Source organism: Myotis myotis, unplaced genomic scaffold (assembly GCF_014108235.1).
Source record: "Myotis myotis isolate mMyoMyo1 unplaced genomic scaffold, mMyoMyo1.p scaffold_m19_p_10, whole genome shotgun sequence".
NCBI lineage: Eukaryota > Metazoa > Chordata > Mammalia > Chiroptera > Vespertilionidae > Myotis > Myotis myotis.
This window is the reverse complement of record NW_023416314.1, coordinates 66,524,442-66,539,542: the sequence shown is the minus strand read 5'-3', so window position 1 is coordinate 66,539,542 and position 15,101 is coordinate 66,524,442. Positions and strand designations below refer to the sequence as shown.

Genomic DNA, 15,101 nt, shown 5'->3' with positions numbered 1-15,101 from the left:
TGCTTCCCTCCCAACCTGTCAGGCAGAGAAGATAAGAAAGTGGCAGTGACTGTGGGAGTCCAGACTGCCGAGCCAGACAGATCCAACAGCGTGCAGGGCGTGAACCTGGGCAAGTGGCCTCGCCTCTGGGGCCTCAGTTTCCCCATTTGGAAAATGCCTACCTTGAAAATTTGCAAAGAGACAAAGGAGGTCATGGGATGGGGTGTTCGTGTGGCCAGCGTCAGGCCAGCATCACACGACAGAGGCCCCTCCCATGAGCACTCAGAAGCCCCACTTCCTCCCTCCTCTCCCCTTCACCTGCCTGAGGGGGGTGAGAACCTCAGCTCCCAGTTCTTCTCTGCACCCCCAGGGCCCCTGGCCTCGCTCTGACCTGTCAGGTCTGGGAGCATGCTGTAGCTGCGGTTCCCAGCCCTACCCCAAGGCGCTCCCTCCCTGGGACGGAGGCCTGGAGGCCCCAAACACCTGCCCTGGCAGGACTCCCCACCTCTGCTCACTCTCCTCCTACCCTCACAGATGCCCTTTTCCTCCTCAGGCAGCCACGACTGTTTCAGGCACTGGTGCCATTCATCGGGCACTTTCCATACACAATGCCTTGCAATCCTTGAAGCTGCAGGTATTCTGATCCCCATTTCACAGATGAGGACACTGAGGCTCAGAGGGGAGGAGTGACTGGTACAAGATCAGCTGTCCAGAAAGGTGCCGTTCCAAGATGAGGGCTCGGTTCTGACCGCCGACCCAGTGGAAATCCTATGCAAACCAGGATGCAAAGCAGCACCTCTTCCTTTGAGCCTGTCGGGGTGTCACTGCTGCCCAGGCCCATGGCTTATCCAGTTCCCCAGCTCTCTCCCCATCACCAGAGCTCCTGCTTCTCCTGGTCCAAGTTGCAGGATATCAGTTGGCAATTTTCCAGCCTCCGGTGCCCAAGAGAGCAGAGAGATGGTAAAACGCAGAAAGGTGAGCAGACCCCTGAATCAAGTGCTCCCCTTGGCTCCCTGGCCGGGCGTGCACACCCAGCAGTGACACGTAGCTCCCTGGAGAGCTGGACCCAAGGGGGCAGCCTTCCCTGGTGGTTAGAACCAGGGCATTGGTGCCAGGCATTCACAGGTTTAAATCTCAGCTCTGGACCTGAGACCCCACCCCTGGTAAGAGACTTCACCCTAAAATGAACAGGGAAGGGCTGGCTCTCCTGGCCTGGAGATTTCACAGGAGGGAAATGCGTTTCTAAGGGCTCAGGCCTCCTTCGTGCCTGGTCTCCTCTAAGCCTCATAACAGCTCTGACAAGAAGGTACGATCACTACTCCCATTTTACAGAAGACACAGGTAAAGGAGTCTTTCCAAGGTCACACAGCCTTGCAGGGCCTTGAACCCCAATTCCCTGTGCCTCCAAGTCAGATGCACTTACACTCCCCTGAGAGGTCCCCCTTTCTTTTCTCCTAGAAATTGTTCCCCACCGCCGCCCGCAGGGTCAGAGGCCCTAAGTGGCAAGTTGAACCAGAACCGGTTGGAACTGGGGGGACTTGGCCCTGCCTAGCCCTGGTGCAGCCCCCAAATGCCTGACTGCCCTTGCTCTTGGGTTGGGCTTGCTGACAGCTGCCCAAGGTGTGGGGACCAGCTGCAGCAGGGCCTCCCCCAGCAGCTCCCCGCTGTGTCGGGCGGCCCTACCCTGCAACCCTGCAACCCTGCAACCCTGCAACCCTGCAACCCTGCAACCCTGCAACCTTGGTGGTCTGCCTGCTCCCCTCAGGGCTGTGAGCCCTTCAAGGAGGCCTGGGGGCTGGGGCCAGGAAAGCAAGAAGCTGAACTTGAGCGTCTCACTTGCTTGGGTCCCTGCCAAGGTCCTGGGAGAGAGGCCTCGGGAAATCTGTATTTGTGATTTTGTCACTTTTTCTTAAAGAGGCCCCCAAATTAAATTGTCTGGCTCCACAGAACCTAGCTCAGTGTCCAGACTGGGGGCAGTGGAAAGGGTCCCATCCTCCGCTCTGCTCCGCGCTGGCTCTGTGACTTCGGGGGAGACCCCCGCCTTCCCACCTGCACAAAGGGGGTGACGCCCCGGAGAGCCAGGGGGTGCAGCGCGGGCAAGGAGAGGAGCTCAGGGTCCCCAAATCCAGAGGCCCTCACCAGCCCGGACTGTTTCATCTGCAACAGCCCTGCGGGGTAAGTGGAGGCCCTACCCCCATTTTCCAGCTGAAATAACAACTTTGGAACTGAAGGACCAGGCGCCCGGCCCTGAGCTGGGAGGAGGGCCCCGGGCAGGCCTGGCTCCGGAGCGGGGCAGGGGCTGCGGGGGCGGGCTCGGCGGGGGGAGGGCGGAGGCAGCGTCCCGCACTGTCTCGCCGCAGAACAGACCTCGGCCCTTATCTGCTCCGGCAGCTTCCGCCGCCCCCCAGCCCCCGCCCCCGCCTCCGAGGGCCGGCCCGGGGCGCCCCTCCCCCGCCGCCAGCCCCCAGGGAGCGCCGGCTGCCGGGCTGTGCCCTGTGCCCAGCGGAGCAGAGCGGCCCGGCCCCCAGGAGAGGGGTCGGAAGTGATAAATAACTCGGGGGAAGCGGGGCACCTCCAGGAGGCCTCCCCTGCCCCAGCTTGTCCACCCCATCAGAGAGGGGCTCCCCCAGCCAGGCCGCTCCAGCCAGAGCGGGGAGGGGGTTCGGGTTCCCTAAAACCCGAGGGGGCAGGGGAAGCAGCGGGGTCGGTGTCCACGGGGGGACACGAGACCCCCATCCCTCCTACACACACGCACATACACACGCACACACACGCACACACACACAACGCGTGGGCGTCCCTGGCACAGGTGTGGGAGGGAAGGGAGAAGTGGAGACACCTTAGAGAAAGTGAAAAGCCGGCCACAAACTGGAGCAGACTCTGCCTCAGAAGATCCAAAGGATAAGCATCAAAAACACATCAAGAGCTCTTGCAAATCCACAGGAAAAGAACAAGTGATCCCACAGAAAAAGATAAAAGACACCAACGGGCATTTTCACAGGGAAGGAAACACATTCGTCCCAGCCGCCTCTGAGGGATGCGCAAGCTCATTGGCGCTGAGGGAGATGCAAATGAAGACACATGCGAGGCTATTTTCCACCTTCCGAGGAGCAGAAATAACAGCCTCCAGCCCAGGTCTTGGCGGAGAGGTGGGGCCGCAGAACCTCCAGTGATTGCTCTCAGAGTGCAGCTGATAGCAGCGCTGGCCAGGGCCCGGCTCACACCATCGAGCCTTATCTTACAAAGATGAGGCCCAGCATATCGCCTTCAGGCATGAAATCAAGAGGAACTTTGGCAAGTGCTCCAAGAGGCATGGACAAGAAGAACGTTCACAGCTGCCCTGTTCTTAACAGCAAGAACCCTGACATAACTCGAGTGCCCACAAACCAGAGAGCGGCTCCGTTAATTACAGGGGGTCCATTCACACAGCGGCCCCTCACTCAGCAGTGCAAGCAAGTAACCAGGCCCACACGGCACCATGAATGAATCTTAGCACAATGATGCTGAATCAGAACGCCAGCCCCGAAGACAGACACTTCCTGTGACCTCTCAGCAAGTATCAAAGTTGGCTCCTTCCTTCCAATACCTTTGTGTTTGGGGAGTGACACCCAAAAGACTCCACGGTAACGCTGAGAAATTATTGTAACCAGTAAGAAAATGTTGTTGGCCCCTGTGCCCTATCAACAAGTACTTCAAAATGTAACAGGAAATATCCTATTCAAAATAGCCGCAAAAATGTAAAATACCTAGAAGTGAACTTATTATGCAGAAGTAAACAGTTGTGCAGGACCTATACAAACACAATTATAAAAATCACTGAATAATATAAAAGAAAACCTTAGAACAGCTTTTTTCCCTTATTAAAAGAAAAAAAAAAAGCCAAATCAATTAGAATATAGTCTAGGCCAGTGGTCGGCAAACTCATTAGTCAACAGAGCCAAATATCAACAGTACAACGATTGAAATTTCTTTTGAGAGCCAAATATTTTAAACTTAAACTATATAGGTAGGTACATTGTTATTAACTTAATTAGGGTACTCCTAAGGCTTAGGAAGAGCCACACTCAAGGGGCCAAAGAGCCGCATGTGGCTCACAAACCGCAGTTTGCCAACCACGGGTCTAGGCATATATGTATGTACGCAGGTAGGTAGATAAATGAAAACTCTATTGAAACTCTATTTTGTGATCAACACAAAAATTCAGGTTCCCCCAAGGAGGAGGCAGGGAGATGGATGGGGGAGGCATAACAAGTAAACAGATATATCAGTAAACACCAGTCAAGTAAACGTGGGCCCTGCAAAGCTCAGATGCACAGGATTTCGCCCCAATTTGCCCTTCTGAGGTTGGAGGGAGGAAAAGGAAGACATTAGATTCATTTGGACAGACTTTACTCAGGGTATGAGCAAGCTTATCTATCTTTTCAGAAGCCCGAGGGTTAGGGTCCGGGGTTCCAGAGGGGCAGGTCCTGCTTGGAGAGATGGGAGTCTGAGGCCTCTGTAGGAGCAGTGGGTCCTGGGTGAGCACCCAACTCTGCCCCTTCCCATCTGAGACCCTGGGCAAGGTGTTCACCGCCCTGAGCCTCAGATGCTTTCCACAGGAGGTGCTGCCTGCCTGCAGCCCCCAGGAAAGCCCTGAGAAGCTAAAGGCCACACTCTGGAAGCAGAAGTGTGCATCATCATCACCCCAGCCCAGAGCCTCGAGCCCTGCACTGCCAGTCTCACAGCCACTGCCTGGTCAGCCGGCCTGCAGTCTCACCTCCTGGAAATAGAAAGCTGAGGCCGAGTTGCTGAGAAAGACCCCTGCAAAGGTACCAGAGCCAGTAGCAACGTGTTAAAGTCAGACGCTGGGCAATCCAGCGAAGTTAGAGAAAGAGGCCTGCAGTCCCTCAACCCCTCCTGGCCACTCAGACCCAAGCAGTGTGCAGGCCCATCCCGTCCTGCTGAAGTTTGTCTGTCCCTGAGACCTCCAGGCCGATCAAAAACTCACCTGTGCTCACAAGGAGAGAGGGTGCCCCGCCCCCCGTGTCTTTATCTGTTCTTTTCATTGCTGTAATATTTCTTTTACGCCCATGTATCTATCTACAAACATAAACAATAGCTAACCCATAAACAGAACTCCCATATGCCAGATATAGTGCTAAGTGCTTTAGACATATTCATTTAATCCTCACAACAGATATAGTAATCTATTTTACAGATGAGGAAACTAAGGCATAAGGAGTTAAGTAATTTGCCTCAGAAAATCTAGTACCAGAATCTGGTTGTCTTAACCTTAACCATCAAATTAGGAGACTATTACAGATATACTAGTATATGTGCACACACACACACAATACACATATATACACATAAATATGTATGTACATGCAGTCATGAGCTGAATAACATTTCAGTCAACAAGGGTCCACAAATATGATAGTGGTATACCACATGAGTGTATGACTATATTTTATATATCATTTTTAACATAATTGAATGTGATTGTACACATGTTTTAACATGTTTTTAAATTTTCCTTTTTTATATATTTTTTAAAAATTTTAATCCTCATCCAAGGATATGTTTTTTATTTTAGAAAGAGAGGAAGCGAGAGAGAAACATCAGTCAGTTGCCTCCTGTACATGCCCCTGACTGGGGAATAAACCCGAAACCTAGGTATGTGCCCTGACCAGGAATCAAACCCACAATCCTTTGGCACAGGACAACATTCCAACCAACTGAGCCACACCGGCCAGGGCCCTTTTATATTTTTTCTTTCCCCAACCATAGAATTCATATTATCACCCTATTGTGTGATTATATATATATATATATATATATATATATATATATATATTATTTATAATTATACATAGACTTTTAAATACTGATTCCCATGATCACATGTACATATACAAGTCTAAGGTTCCTTTTACCATTATTTTAAAATAGTGGATTATGTCAAATAAATATTTATTAATGTCTCCTTTCTCACTTGGTTATACCTGGAAGCCCCCTGGAAGATCTAACTCACTGTTTTTAACAGTCTCACATTAGTTCACCCACCAAGTCATTCCACCTGGCCCTCCCGCTTCTTGTCATCTTCTAGAGTCCCATCCCCAATGCCCATTTTCTTTAATCCATTAGGAAGTCTGATGGTGGAAATTCCAGGCCAGGTGAGAGGAAAGGCCAGTGAGAAGGCAGCAAATGGAGGCTCTTGCCCATCCTCTGGCTGGTGGCCAGCGGCCCTCAGCCCCCAGAGGCAGGAATGCTGACTGCATTATTGTGAAATCATTTGTATATTGTGAAGTGCTTTGCATATGATGGAGTGATTTGCATACGGGGGGGGGGCATCTGAGAGATCCCAGAGCAGCATCCCTGAGTATCTTCCTCCCCCTGCAAAGAAACCAACCCAGGGTTTCCACTTCAGAACTCAGGGAGGGGCCCAAGAGGGCATCCTGCGCTACCCATGGGCCTGGTGGGGTGAGGCAGCCAGGGTCTTTCAGAGGAAAGCTGACCCTACCTGGAAGGAGCTGGGAGTCTAGACACTGGATGTGAGGTGGTACAGGGCACCAAGTGTGGTACAGCCCCCAGAAGGGGAGATCGGCTCAGGACAGATGAAGGGAGCGATCACGGGATGCAGATGAGGGTCAGAGGCTTGGAGAACCCCACCCCATCACAATCTCTGCCAAGTAAGTACCCACATGCCCCCTCCTGAACAGTCTACAGTCCTGGCTGATTCCCAGAGAAGGATGCAAAGTGGAAACACAAGCCAGACCCCCACCCTCTGGAAATGAGAGGTGCGCTCATGCTCTGGGCCCAGGGACACCCAGAGGTTTGAATCCTGGCTCTGCCATCTGGTCCATTGTTTCACCCTGGGCTAATGGCACCCACCTCAATGGGGTAGAATGAAGATTCAGTGAGAATGCGAGTGAATGGCACAGGGTAGGTGCTGGGTAAACTGCACTTACAATAATAATGCTATAGTGTGCTGCCCTAGTCTAGGAAGTCAGGCCAACTTCCTCTAGGTGAGGGGAGCCCTTGCTTCCTCAGGTTTGGAGTTCAGAGCTGCAGTCAAGCCACCATGCACTGGACCCCAAAGGGTTACAAGCGCTGGAGACAAGGCCTGAGGTTCCCAGTGAAAAACCAAAGCATAAAAATAATTCGATGAGTAAGAATAAAATTCCCTCTTCTGAGGTTCCCGGGGCTAGGCCCTCCCTCCCTGCGGCAGGCACTTCCCCTTTCCCGTGTTCATGGAGGAGCCAGGCCAGGCTGACTCAGAACTGGAGCGCGGCAGCCATCCTCCCACCCGGAGCCCGGCCGCCGGCCGAAGGCTGCGAGTCCGGCAGTCGAGGGCGCCCCCGTGCGGCTGCGGGGGAGACTGCAGCCCGAGAGAAGAAGCGGCGCCGGACCCGCAAGCCCAGGCGCACCGCCGCTCGCGGTCCCCGCGGAGCCACCCCTGGCCCTGCCCAGCCTGCTGCTGAGCGCGGTACCCAAGGTTCTCCCACTTCCGCCCGGCCCTCCTCGCCGCCCCTAGTCCGGCCCGAGCGGAAGTGCGCTGGCCGCCCGGATCCCCCACGGCCGCGAAGCGGAAGCGCTCCCGGACAGCCACCCCCACTACACCGTGGCGCGCGGCGCCTCGGGTTCCGGACAGGTCCCGAGTGACGTGGCCGCGCGCTGGGGGCGGCTCCGGGCCGGGGGCCGGGCTGCGGGGCCGGGCGGGGCAGGTCCGGGGCGGGGCGCCGCGCCGCAGCTGGATGGCCGGGGCCGCCCGGAGCGCTGCCGCCGCCGCCGCTGCACGGTGAGTGACCGCCCGGCCTCAGGGCCCGCGCCTGGGCGGGATGGACCTGGCGATCCCCCGACCCCGGCCCGGGGCCTGGAGTGAAACTTCCCTGGGCTCCTCTGTCGCCCACACGTCACTCCGCATCTCTCCCCGGCTCTCCCCTGCTCGTCCATCTCACCCACGATCTCTGATCTCTCCCTCTCGGCTCTCTAGCTTGCTTCTTTCCTTCTCCTCTCAGACTGCGCACCCCCTTCCCCTTTCCCAAGCCTCACCTCTGCGTGATCCCCTCACCCCACGTGACCCGCCTCGGCCTCCAAGCCCGACCTGGCCCTGGCCGGCCTCTGGTCCCCAGTGGAGCCCCGCGGGTTTCATCAGGGTCTCCCGTTCCGGCTGGAGATCCCGAACGTGGGCATCTTTTCCGGAGCAGCTGCTTCCCCTCCCTCCCACCTCCAACAGCAGATGGGGAAACTGAGGCAGTGACTATGCAGTCAAGGTCCCAGGCAGCACGCGGCGGGGCAGACCGCGCGCATTTACACCGCATGCCTGAGTTTCCAGACTGAACCTCTCTTGGTTGACTCACATTCGAGTCCTGTGACCCCGGCTGGGTACATTCCTGCTGCCCAGGGCTGAGGCCTCCACAGCGTAAGGAAGGCGCTGTGCTTCCGCCCTGCCAGGCGCTTCACCTGCATGACCAAGCTCATCTATGTGCAGGACCATGTGAGGGAGGCAATGCTTATCTTCATCCTATAGACAAGGAGACTGAGGCTCGGAGAGGGGCTCCAGGGACTTGCTCACAAGCAGCTGTAAGCTGCCGAGCACCAAGCGAACAGCAGTGCTCTGAGCATCTGTGAGGCAGCTGCTGACGGAAGGATCCTTTCTCTTCAGCCCCACCTCCTGTCTGTCTCTGTGCCCCGGGGACACGGCTCATTTCCTAGGAAGCTCTAATGGTCCTGTCCTAGCTCAGTGGCTTGGTTTCGCAGCCTGCACCTCCTAATGTCGCCCCATCGAGCTAGATAGTGCCAGCCTCCGTCCCTGGGGTGTCCTCGCCAGGGCACATCCTGGCGGCAAAACCTCCCCTGGCAGCCAGAGGCACCCGGCTGGGCCGGGCCTGCCCGGCGGGTGGCTGAGGGGAACCAGCCAGCGCCTCACCCTGTCATTAGGAAAAGTTTAGCCTCGGGCAGACATGCTGACACACTGCTGGAAGCCGGAAGCCGGCTCAGAAGGAAAAACTGTGATCCTTGGCGTGTGGAGGAGCAGAGCCCCTTTGCTCTGTGCACCCACCGTTTGGAGCCACACAAGCCCTGGGCCAGACACGCAGGCGGGTTAAGATGCCATGTTTCATACGCAGGTGTTCAGCCAACGGTGGCGGCTCATGTAAGTGGCCTTTGTGTTTTCCAGCACCTGGCATGCCTGGATGTCCCTGCTCTGGCTGCGGCATGGCGGGCCAAAGGCTCCTCTTCTTTGCTGCTGTTGCCCTGCAGCTCCTGGGAGGGGCTGGGGGTTCCCAGCAGGCCCTCCGGAACCGGGGGGCTGCAGCAGCCTGTCGCCTCGATACCAAGGAAAGTGAGTCCTGGGGAGCCCTGCTGAGCGGGGAGAGGCTGGACACCTGGATCTGCTCCCTCCTGGGCTCCCTCCTGGTGGGACTCAGTGGGGTCTTCCCACTGCTGGTCATTCCCCTGGAGATGGGGGCCTCACTGCGCTCAGAAGGTGGGTGACCCTCCCCTGGCGCCCCGGGGCAGCCAGCAGTGTGGGAAACATGCTGCTCGTCCCCCGAGAGCTGGGTCTCACGTCCTGGGTTCCAGTGTGTCCGAGGTGGAGGGTGAGGACAGAACACAATCTCTCACCTTGGTCCTGTGAGACCAGGGCGCACCATGCTCATCTGTTCATTCATTTACGCGTTCTTTTATTCTGAAAGAATAACCATTAGCAAACAGTCACCAAGAAGCGATGTAGATAGTGGTGAGAAATATGGATGTCAGCCCGCCTGGGTTCCAATCTCGGCTCTGCCACTTACCAGCTGGGTACCACCGGGCAAGTCACTTCACTTCCCTCCGCCTCAGGCTCCCAGCCTTAAAAATGGGATAACCATGGTGTCTACCTCATAGGTACGATTGTGACAATTGAATGAGCTCATACCAGTAAGGCACCACCTGGTTCAGGGAGAAGGCTGCGTGTGTGCGGGCCCCGTGCTGGGTGTGCCGTGGCCAGCAAAGCACTGCCTCTCCCTGCAGTCTCTGCTCATCATGCAAAAGAGCCCTCAAACTGGAAGCCCCTGGGTCAGGCTTACCCAGGAACATGAGAGAGGTTGGTCGCAGGCCTGCCTCTGGGGAGGGGTCTGGAAGGTGGGGCACAGGCACGGGTGGAGGCTTTCCTTGGCTACCCTTTCGTATGGTGTGCATGTACTGTCCGTCCACCTGGCATGTTGTAATGAAAAGTCCACGAGATCAGGTGGGGAGGTGCCAAAAATCCGGATGCCTTGTGCCCCCACCCCAGAGTATGACACAGTAAGTCTGGACGAGGGCCCCAGGCGCTGTGCTCCCTCTTCATTCTGTCCCTGGGCTGAAGGCTGCTGCCACGGCTGTGAGCGGAGCCCTGCTGTCACGCCTGTTCCTCAGCTCAGTCTCTCATGGCATCCCTGCGACCTGCGAGGTCAGGGTCGGGAGGACTTGGATTATTAGCTCCATTTTACAAATGGGGAAGCACGGGCACAGAGAGGTTCTTTGACCCGCCTGAGGTCACACAGCCTAGAAGCAGCAGCTTCTCCTGGGATAGTTGCTACCCCACCCCCAAGGTGCCTCTGCCCTCTGGGCCTCGGTTTCTTTCAAACCAAGAGTATGGACATGGCCCCCTTCAGGCACTTCCAGCTCTGGATGCGGCAAATCGGCAAAAGTCCCCACATCTCTGTCACTTTTCTGAGAGTAACAGTGGCTGAGAAAAGAAAATTCCCGTTTAATGAGTGCTTGCTGTGTGCATTGTTACTGAATTCCCACAGGATCCCTGTCGGGTACACTTATCCCCAGTTTGCAGAAGGGGAAACTGAGTCCCGAAGGCAGTCTGCCAAGGGCACCAGCTGGTGGGTTGGAGAGCTGAGCCCTTAACCAAGAGGCAGTGGCTCTACAGTCCATCGTCAGGTTGGGGTGTGTTCCCACCGAGCACCCAGCCCAGGAAGGGCGGTGCGCCACGTCCAGCCTTCTGGAGGCTGACATTCTGGTTGGGGCAACACAGAGAGCCTAGTCATCTGGGTGGGCAGAGGCCGGGCCAGGGCCCAGGTGGGTCAGCCCCCAGGCCCCGCATCTCTGCCTTGCAGCTGGGGCCCGGCGCCTGAAGCAGCTGCTCAGCTTTGCCCTGGGGGGCCTCTTGGGCAATGTGTTTCTCCACCTGCTGCCTGAGGCCTGGGCCTACACATGCAGCTCCAGCCTTGGTGAGTGAGGCACAGCTGGGGGCAGGCAGGTGGGGGTGGAGGGGAGCTGGTACCCATGCCCAGAATGGCTGGCAGAGGGATTCTGGGTATCAGGCCGGGAACTTGCCCTGGCCTCTGTGGGAGTCCCTGGGGCCCCCTGCCTCTGTCCCTACCCTGGACTAGGTCCCATTCCAAATGGCCCTCCTTCTCTGGCCTTGGCTTGGCCTGGCATGTCCGTGCTGCCCCCTGCAGGTGGTGAGAGGCAGAGTCTGCAGCAGCAGCAGCAGCTGGGGCTGTGGGTCATTGCTGGCTTCCTGACCTTCCTGGCTTTGGAAAAGATGTTCCTGGACAGAAAGGAGCAGGAGGAGACCAGCCAGGTGAGCCCCAAACCCCAGGACCGGGGTACCTCAGTCTGTTCTGTGGTGGTTCCAGGGCCTGGAGGCCCAGGTTCTGAGTTGAACCCTGAAAAGAAGGTCTCTTGGCCTTTTCTTGGGACCTTGGGGGGCTGGGCCGCTTGTTTGGGGATCTGGGGAATGACAGCATCAGCCCCTGCCATGGCTTGTTCTCCGACTGATAACGATGGCAGGGCAGGAGGCCGGCAGTCTATTGAGTTTGAGGGCACCTGGCGGATCAAGCAGCAGAGCAGTCTAGACAGAGAAAAGGGGTGCTCCCTGTCTCTGTTTCTCCATCTCTCGCTCCCCTTCTGTGTCCACCCTGGCCAAGGGGGGGCGGGGGAGGGCATCTAATGTCACCTTCTCCCTCCCTCTCCTGGACCTAGGCCCCCCGCAAAGACCCCGCTGCTGCTGCCGCCGTGCTCAGTGGAGGCCGCTATGTGGCCCCGCCGGCTGCAGAGCCCGGGCTGAGCGCCGTGGTCCAGAGCGTCAAAGTGAGTGGCCCACACAGGGCCCCCTCCTCCTGCAGCCGCCCCACCCGAGTGGCCAGCCCAGCTCAGCCCTGCCTGCCCTGTTCAGCTGGCTTTCTCTCCCCTCGCCCAGGTCAGTGGCTATCTCAACCTGCTGGCCAACACCATCGACAACTTCACTCATGGGCTGGCTGTGGCTGCCAGCTTCCTGGTGAGCAAGAAGGTGAGTGGGGATTGGGGCAGGTGGTACCCAGGCAATTCCAGTGGGAATGATGGTGCTTGTGTTGACCAGTTGGCTCTGCCTCTAAAATAGGTCTCCAGTCCATCACTTCTTGCTCCCTGCATCAGCAACACCCTCATCTGAGCCCCAGTCCTCCCTGTCGCTCTCCTGGACACGGCCTTCTTTGGTCCCGAGACACTGGTCTGTTCTCCTGGCTGCAGACACTCCTTTTGGGGATCCATGCCTCTGCCTGCCTGCTTCCAGATGCTTCCCCACCTCCCCCTGCCCTCTGTCTTCGACTTGTGAACACCACGCTTTCCCTTCCTTCATGGCCTCCACCTCACACTGTTCCATCTGCCTGAATGCTCTTCCCCCCACCCTCAGTGTTGGCTCCTCAGCCGTTAGGCCTTGGCTAAATGTACTTCCTCAGACAGGCCGTTGCTGACCCCCCGTCTGTGAGGCCCCATTACTCCTGCCCCATGGCACCCAGTCCTCCTCCCCCCCAGCAGTGTCAGTGAGTGACACACGGCTCATGTGGCCTCCCTCCTCCAGACTGTGAGCTTCATGAGGGCAGCTTCCTTGTGTGTTTGATGGGCTGCTGTGTTTCTGGTCACTGAAGGGTGGCCAGCCAGAGTGCCCAGAGCAGACACTGGTAGACTGAGTGGACAGGGGGTGCCCTGGCCCTCGGCACAGACCCCACAGACTCCCCTTCCTGCAGATCGGGCTCCTGACCACCATGGCCATCCTCCTGCATGAGATCCCCCATGAGGTGAGTTCCAGAGGGGGGTGCAGGCTGGGGGCCCAGCAAGGGGGTGCGGGCTGGGGGCCCAGCTAGGGGGTGCGGGCTGGGGGCCCAGCTAGGGGGTGCGGGCTGGGGCCCAGCAGCAGGGCGGGTGCAGGGGCTCATGTGCGTGTCCATCCCTGAGGTGCTCGGGGTCTGGTCCTACCGGGCCCAGAGTGATCCTCTGGACCTTCCTCAGGTGGGCGACTTTGCCATCCTGCTCCGGGCTGGCTTTGACCGATGGAGTGCAGCCAAGCTACAGCTCTCCACGGCACTGGGGGGCCTGCTGGGCGCCTGCTTCGCCATTTGTACACAGTCCCCCAAGGGAGTAGGTACGGGCGGGGCGTGTGGTGGTGGCAGGTGGCCATCAGCAGAGGGGTCCCACCCCGATATTGAGCCCGGGTCCTGCCCTCGGTCCCCACTGCGGGAGGGGTGAGGGACCCGTGGGCTCCCAGCCAGTCGGGCCTTCTCCCACTGCAGAGGAGACCGTGGCCTGGATCCTGCCTTTCACCTCTGGCGGCTTTCTCTACATCGCCCTGGTGAACGTGCTGCCCGACATCTTGGAGGAAGATGACCCGTGGTGAGTGACTCACTGGGACTGCACTCATGGGCCCTTACAGGCTGGCGGAGGAGGGGCTTTTCTGGCCCCTTCCCTGCCCCTCACCCCGTGCCAACCCCTGAGTCCCAGCCTCTCTCCCCACAGGCACTCCCTGCAGCAAGTGCTTCTGCTCTGCACGGGGGTCGTGGTGATGGTGCTGTTCTCGCTCTTGGTGGAGTAACCATCCCTGACGCCCGCTCCCCCCACAGCAATAAGAGACTCGGATTTACTCTGTGATCATGTGTGAAGGCAGAGAGGGCGAGTGTCTGAGAGCCAGCGAGCCTCCTACCAGACAAGAGGATGGCGCGCGCGCACACGCGCGCGCGTGTGTGTGTGTGTGTGGTGTGCACGTGTGGACAGAGGTGTGTGAGACCGACACTGTGATCCCTCATGCCCAGGGCCCAATGCCCGCGCCTGCCCCAGCCACACTGTGGTCCTCTCTCCTTGCCACCCTGTCATCTTGCACCTCCCAGAGAGAGCAGCGAGGAAGCCAGCGTTGGTCCCAAGCAGAGGCCTCTCCCCACCACGACCCCCAGGGGAGTGAAGGGCAGCCCCAGCAGCCCGTGGCTGCAAGGAACCCCAAAGCTGTCTCCCAGTAGGGCCTCATAGGTCCCTGGCTGAGGGAGTAAACCCCTCTGCTCATGCACCCAGCCCTGGGCAGCCTAGGGGCCGGGGCTGGGGTGAACTCTGCTGCATCCACGGCTGTAGCCCTTCCTTCGCCATCTCTAAAGCCAAAGAAAGGAGAGGCAGGTGCTCTCGCAGCCCCCAGCCCCACTCAGCACTGACAGTCCTACCCTCCCAGCATGAAGCCGAGAGATGCTTTCTCAGACCTGGGCCAGCTCCCGTCCCCCAGTGAATGCTCCGTGGCAGCACCAGCAGCTCTTGCCACCTCCAGCTGCCAAACAGCAGCCTGCAGGGCAGCCAGCAGCCGGGGCCAGGGAGACCTCCCGGTCCGCTCAGGGCTGCTTGCGCCAGCACAGGGGCCAGGCAGATATCCTAGAGGCAGGAAGTGAGTGGTTCGTGGTTGCCCCTCCCTGCTCGGGCCCCTTTTAGGTGGGGGTGGTGAGGGCTCCATGTGGTCAGCACTCAGGAATGTGCTCTGGGAGAATGCTGAAGCCATAATCCCCAGCTATTTCCCTTGGCTGACGCCCAGGTACTCAGCTGGCCCACTCCACAGCCAGGCCCAGCCCTGCTGCTCGACCTCGGACATTCTCAGAAGTGGCCAAAGGGTCTGAATGGTTTCACAGCCGTTTTGCTGATTCCATTTGTATCTGTAAATACCTGTTCTATATATAAGATGCAAATAAATATTATACACAAACTGGCTGCCTCTGTCCTGTGCACCAGCCACGGTCGAGCAGGGCTTTACTGGGCTGGCGCTCCAAGGCCCCGCGCCGGCTGGCGCCTGCCGGTCTCGTCCCCACCTCCCACCCTTCTCCTCTGTGCTGTCTCTGAACTGTTACCCTTGCAGTGCTTCTCAGAATGGGATTGCATTTCAG

The 15,101-nt window shown here is 57.9% G+C and overlaps 1 protein-coding gene across 6 annotated transcripts; it reads left to right on the top strand.

The window, feature by feature from the left end:
- The first annotated feature begins 7,680 nt into the window (after positions 1-7,680).
- On the top strand, positions 7,681-14,923 carry SLC39A13 (solute carrier family 39 member 13). 6 transcript variants are annotated; one of them, XM_036325930.1, is made up of 10 exons: positions 7,681-7,759; positions 9,140-9,448; positions 11,049-11,162; positions 11,394-11,518; positions 11,920-12,027; positions 12,137-12,226; positions 12,942-12,992; positions 13,204-13,332; positions 13,485-13,584; positions 13,693-14,923. In XM_036325930.1, exons 2-9 carry the CDS (start codon positions 9,148-9,150, stop codon positions 13,545-13,547), a joined length of 981 nt encoding a protein of 326 aa, XP_036181823.1. In that variant the 5' UTR covers positions 7,681-7,759; positions 9,140-9,147; the 3' UTR covers positions 13,548-13,584; positions 13,693-14,923. The 6 variants fall into 6 exon arrangements, with proteins under 6 accessions (XP_036181823.1, XP_036181820.1, XP_036181822.1 ...); XM_036325929.1 differs by having other exon boundaries at positions 7,682-7,759; positions 13,708-14,923; XM_036325926.1 differs by having other exon boundaries at positions 7,682-7,759; positions 13,204-13,336; positions 13,708-14,923.
- The last annotated feature ends 178 nt before the right edge of the window (positions 14,924-15,101 follow it).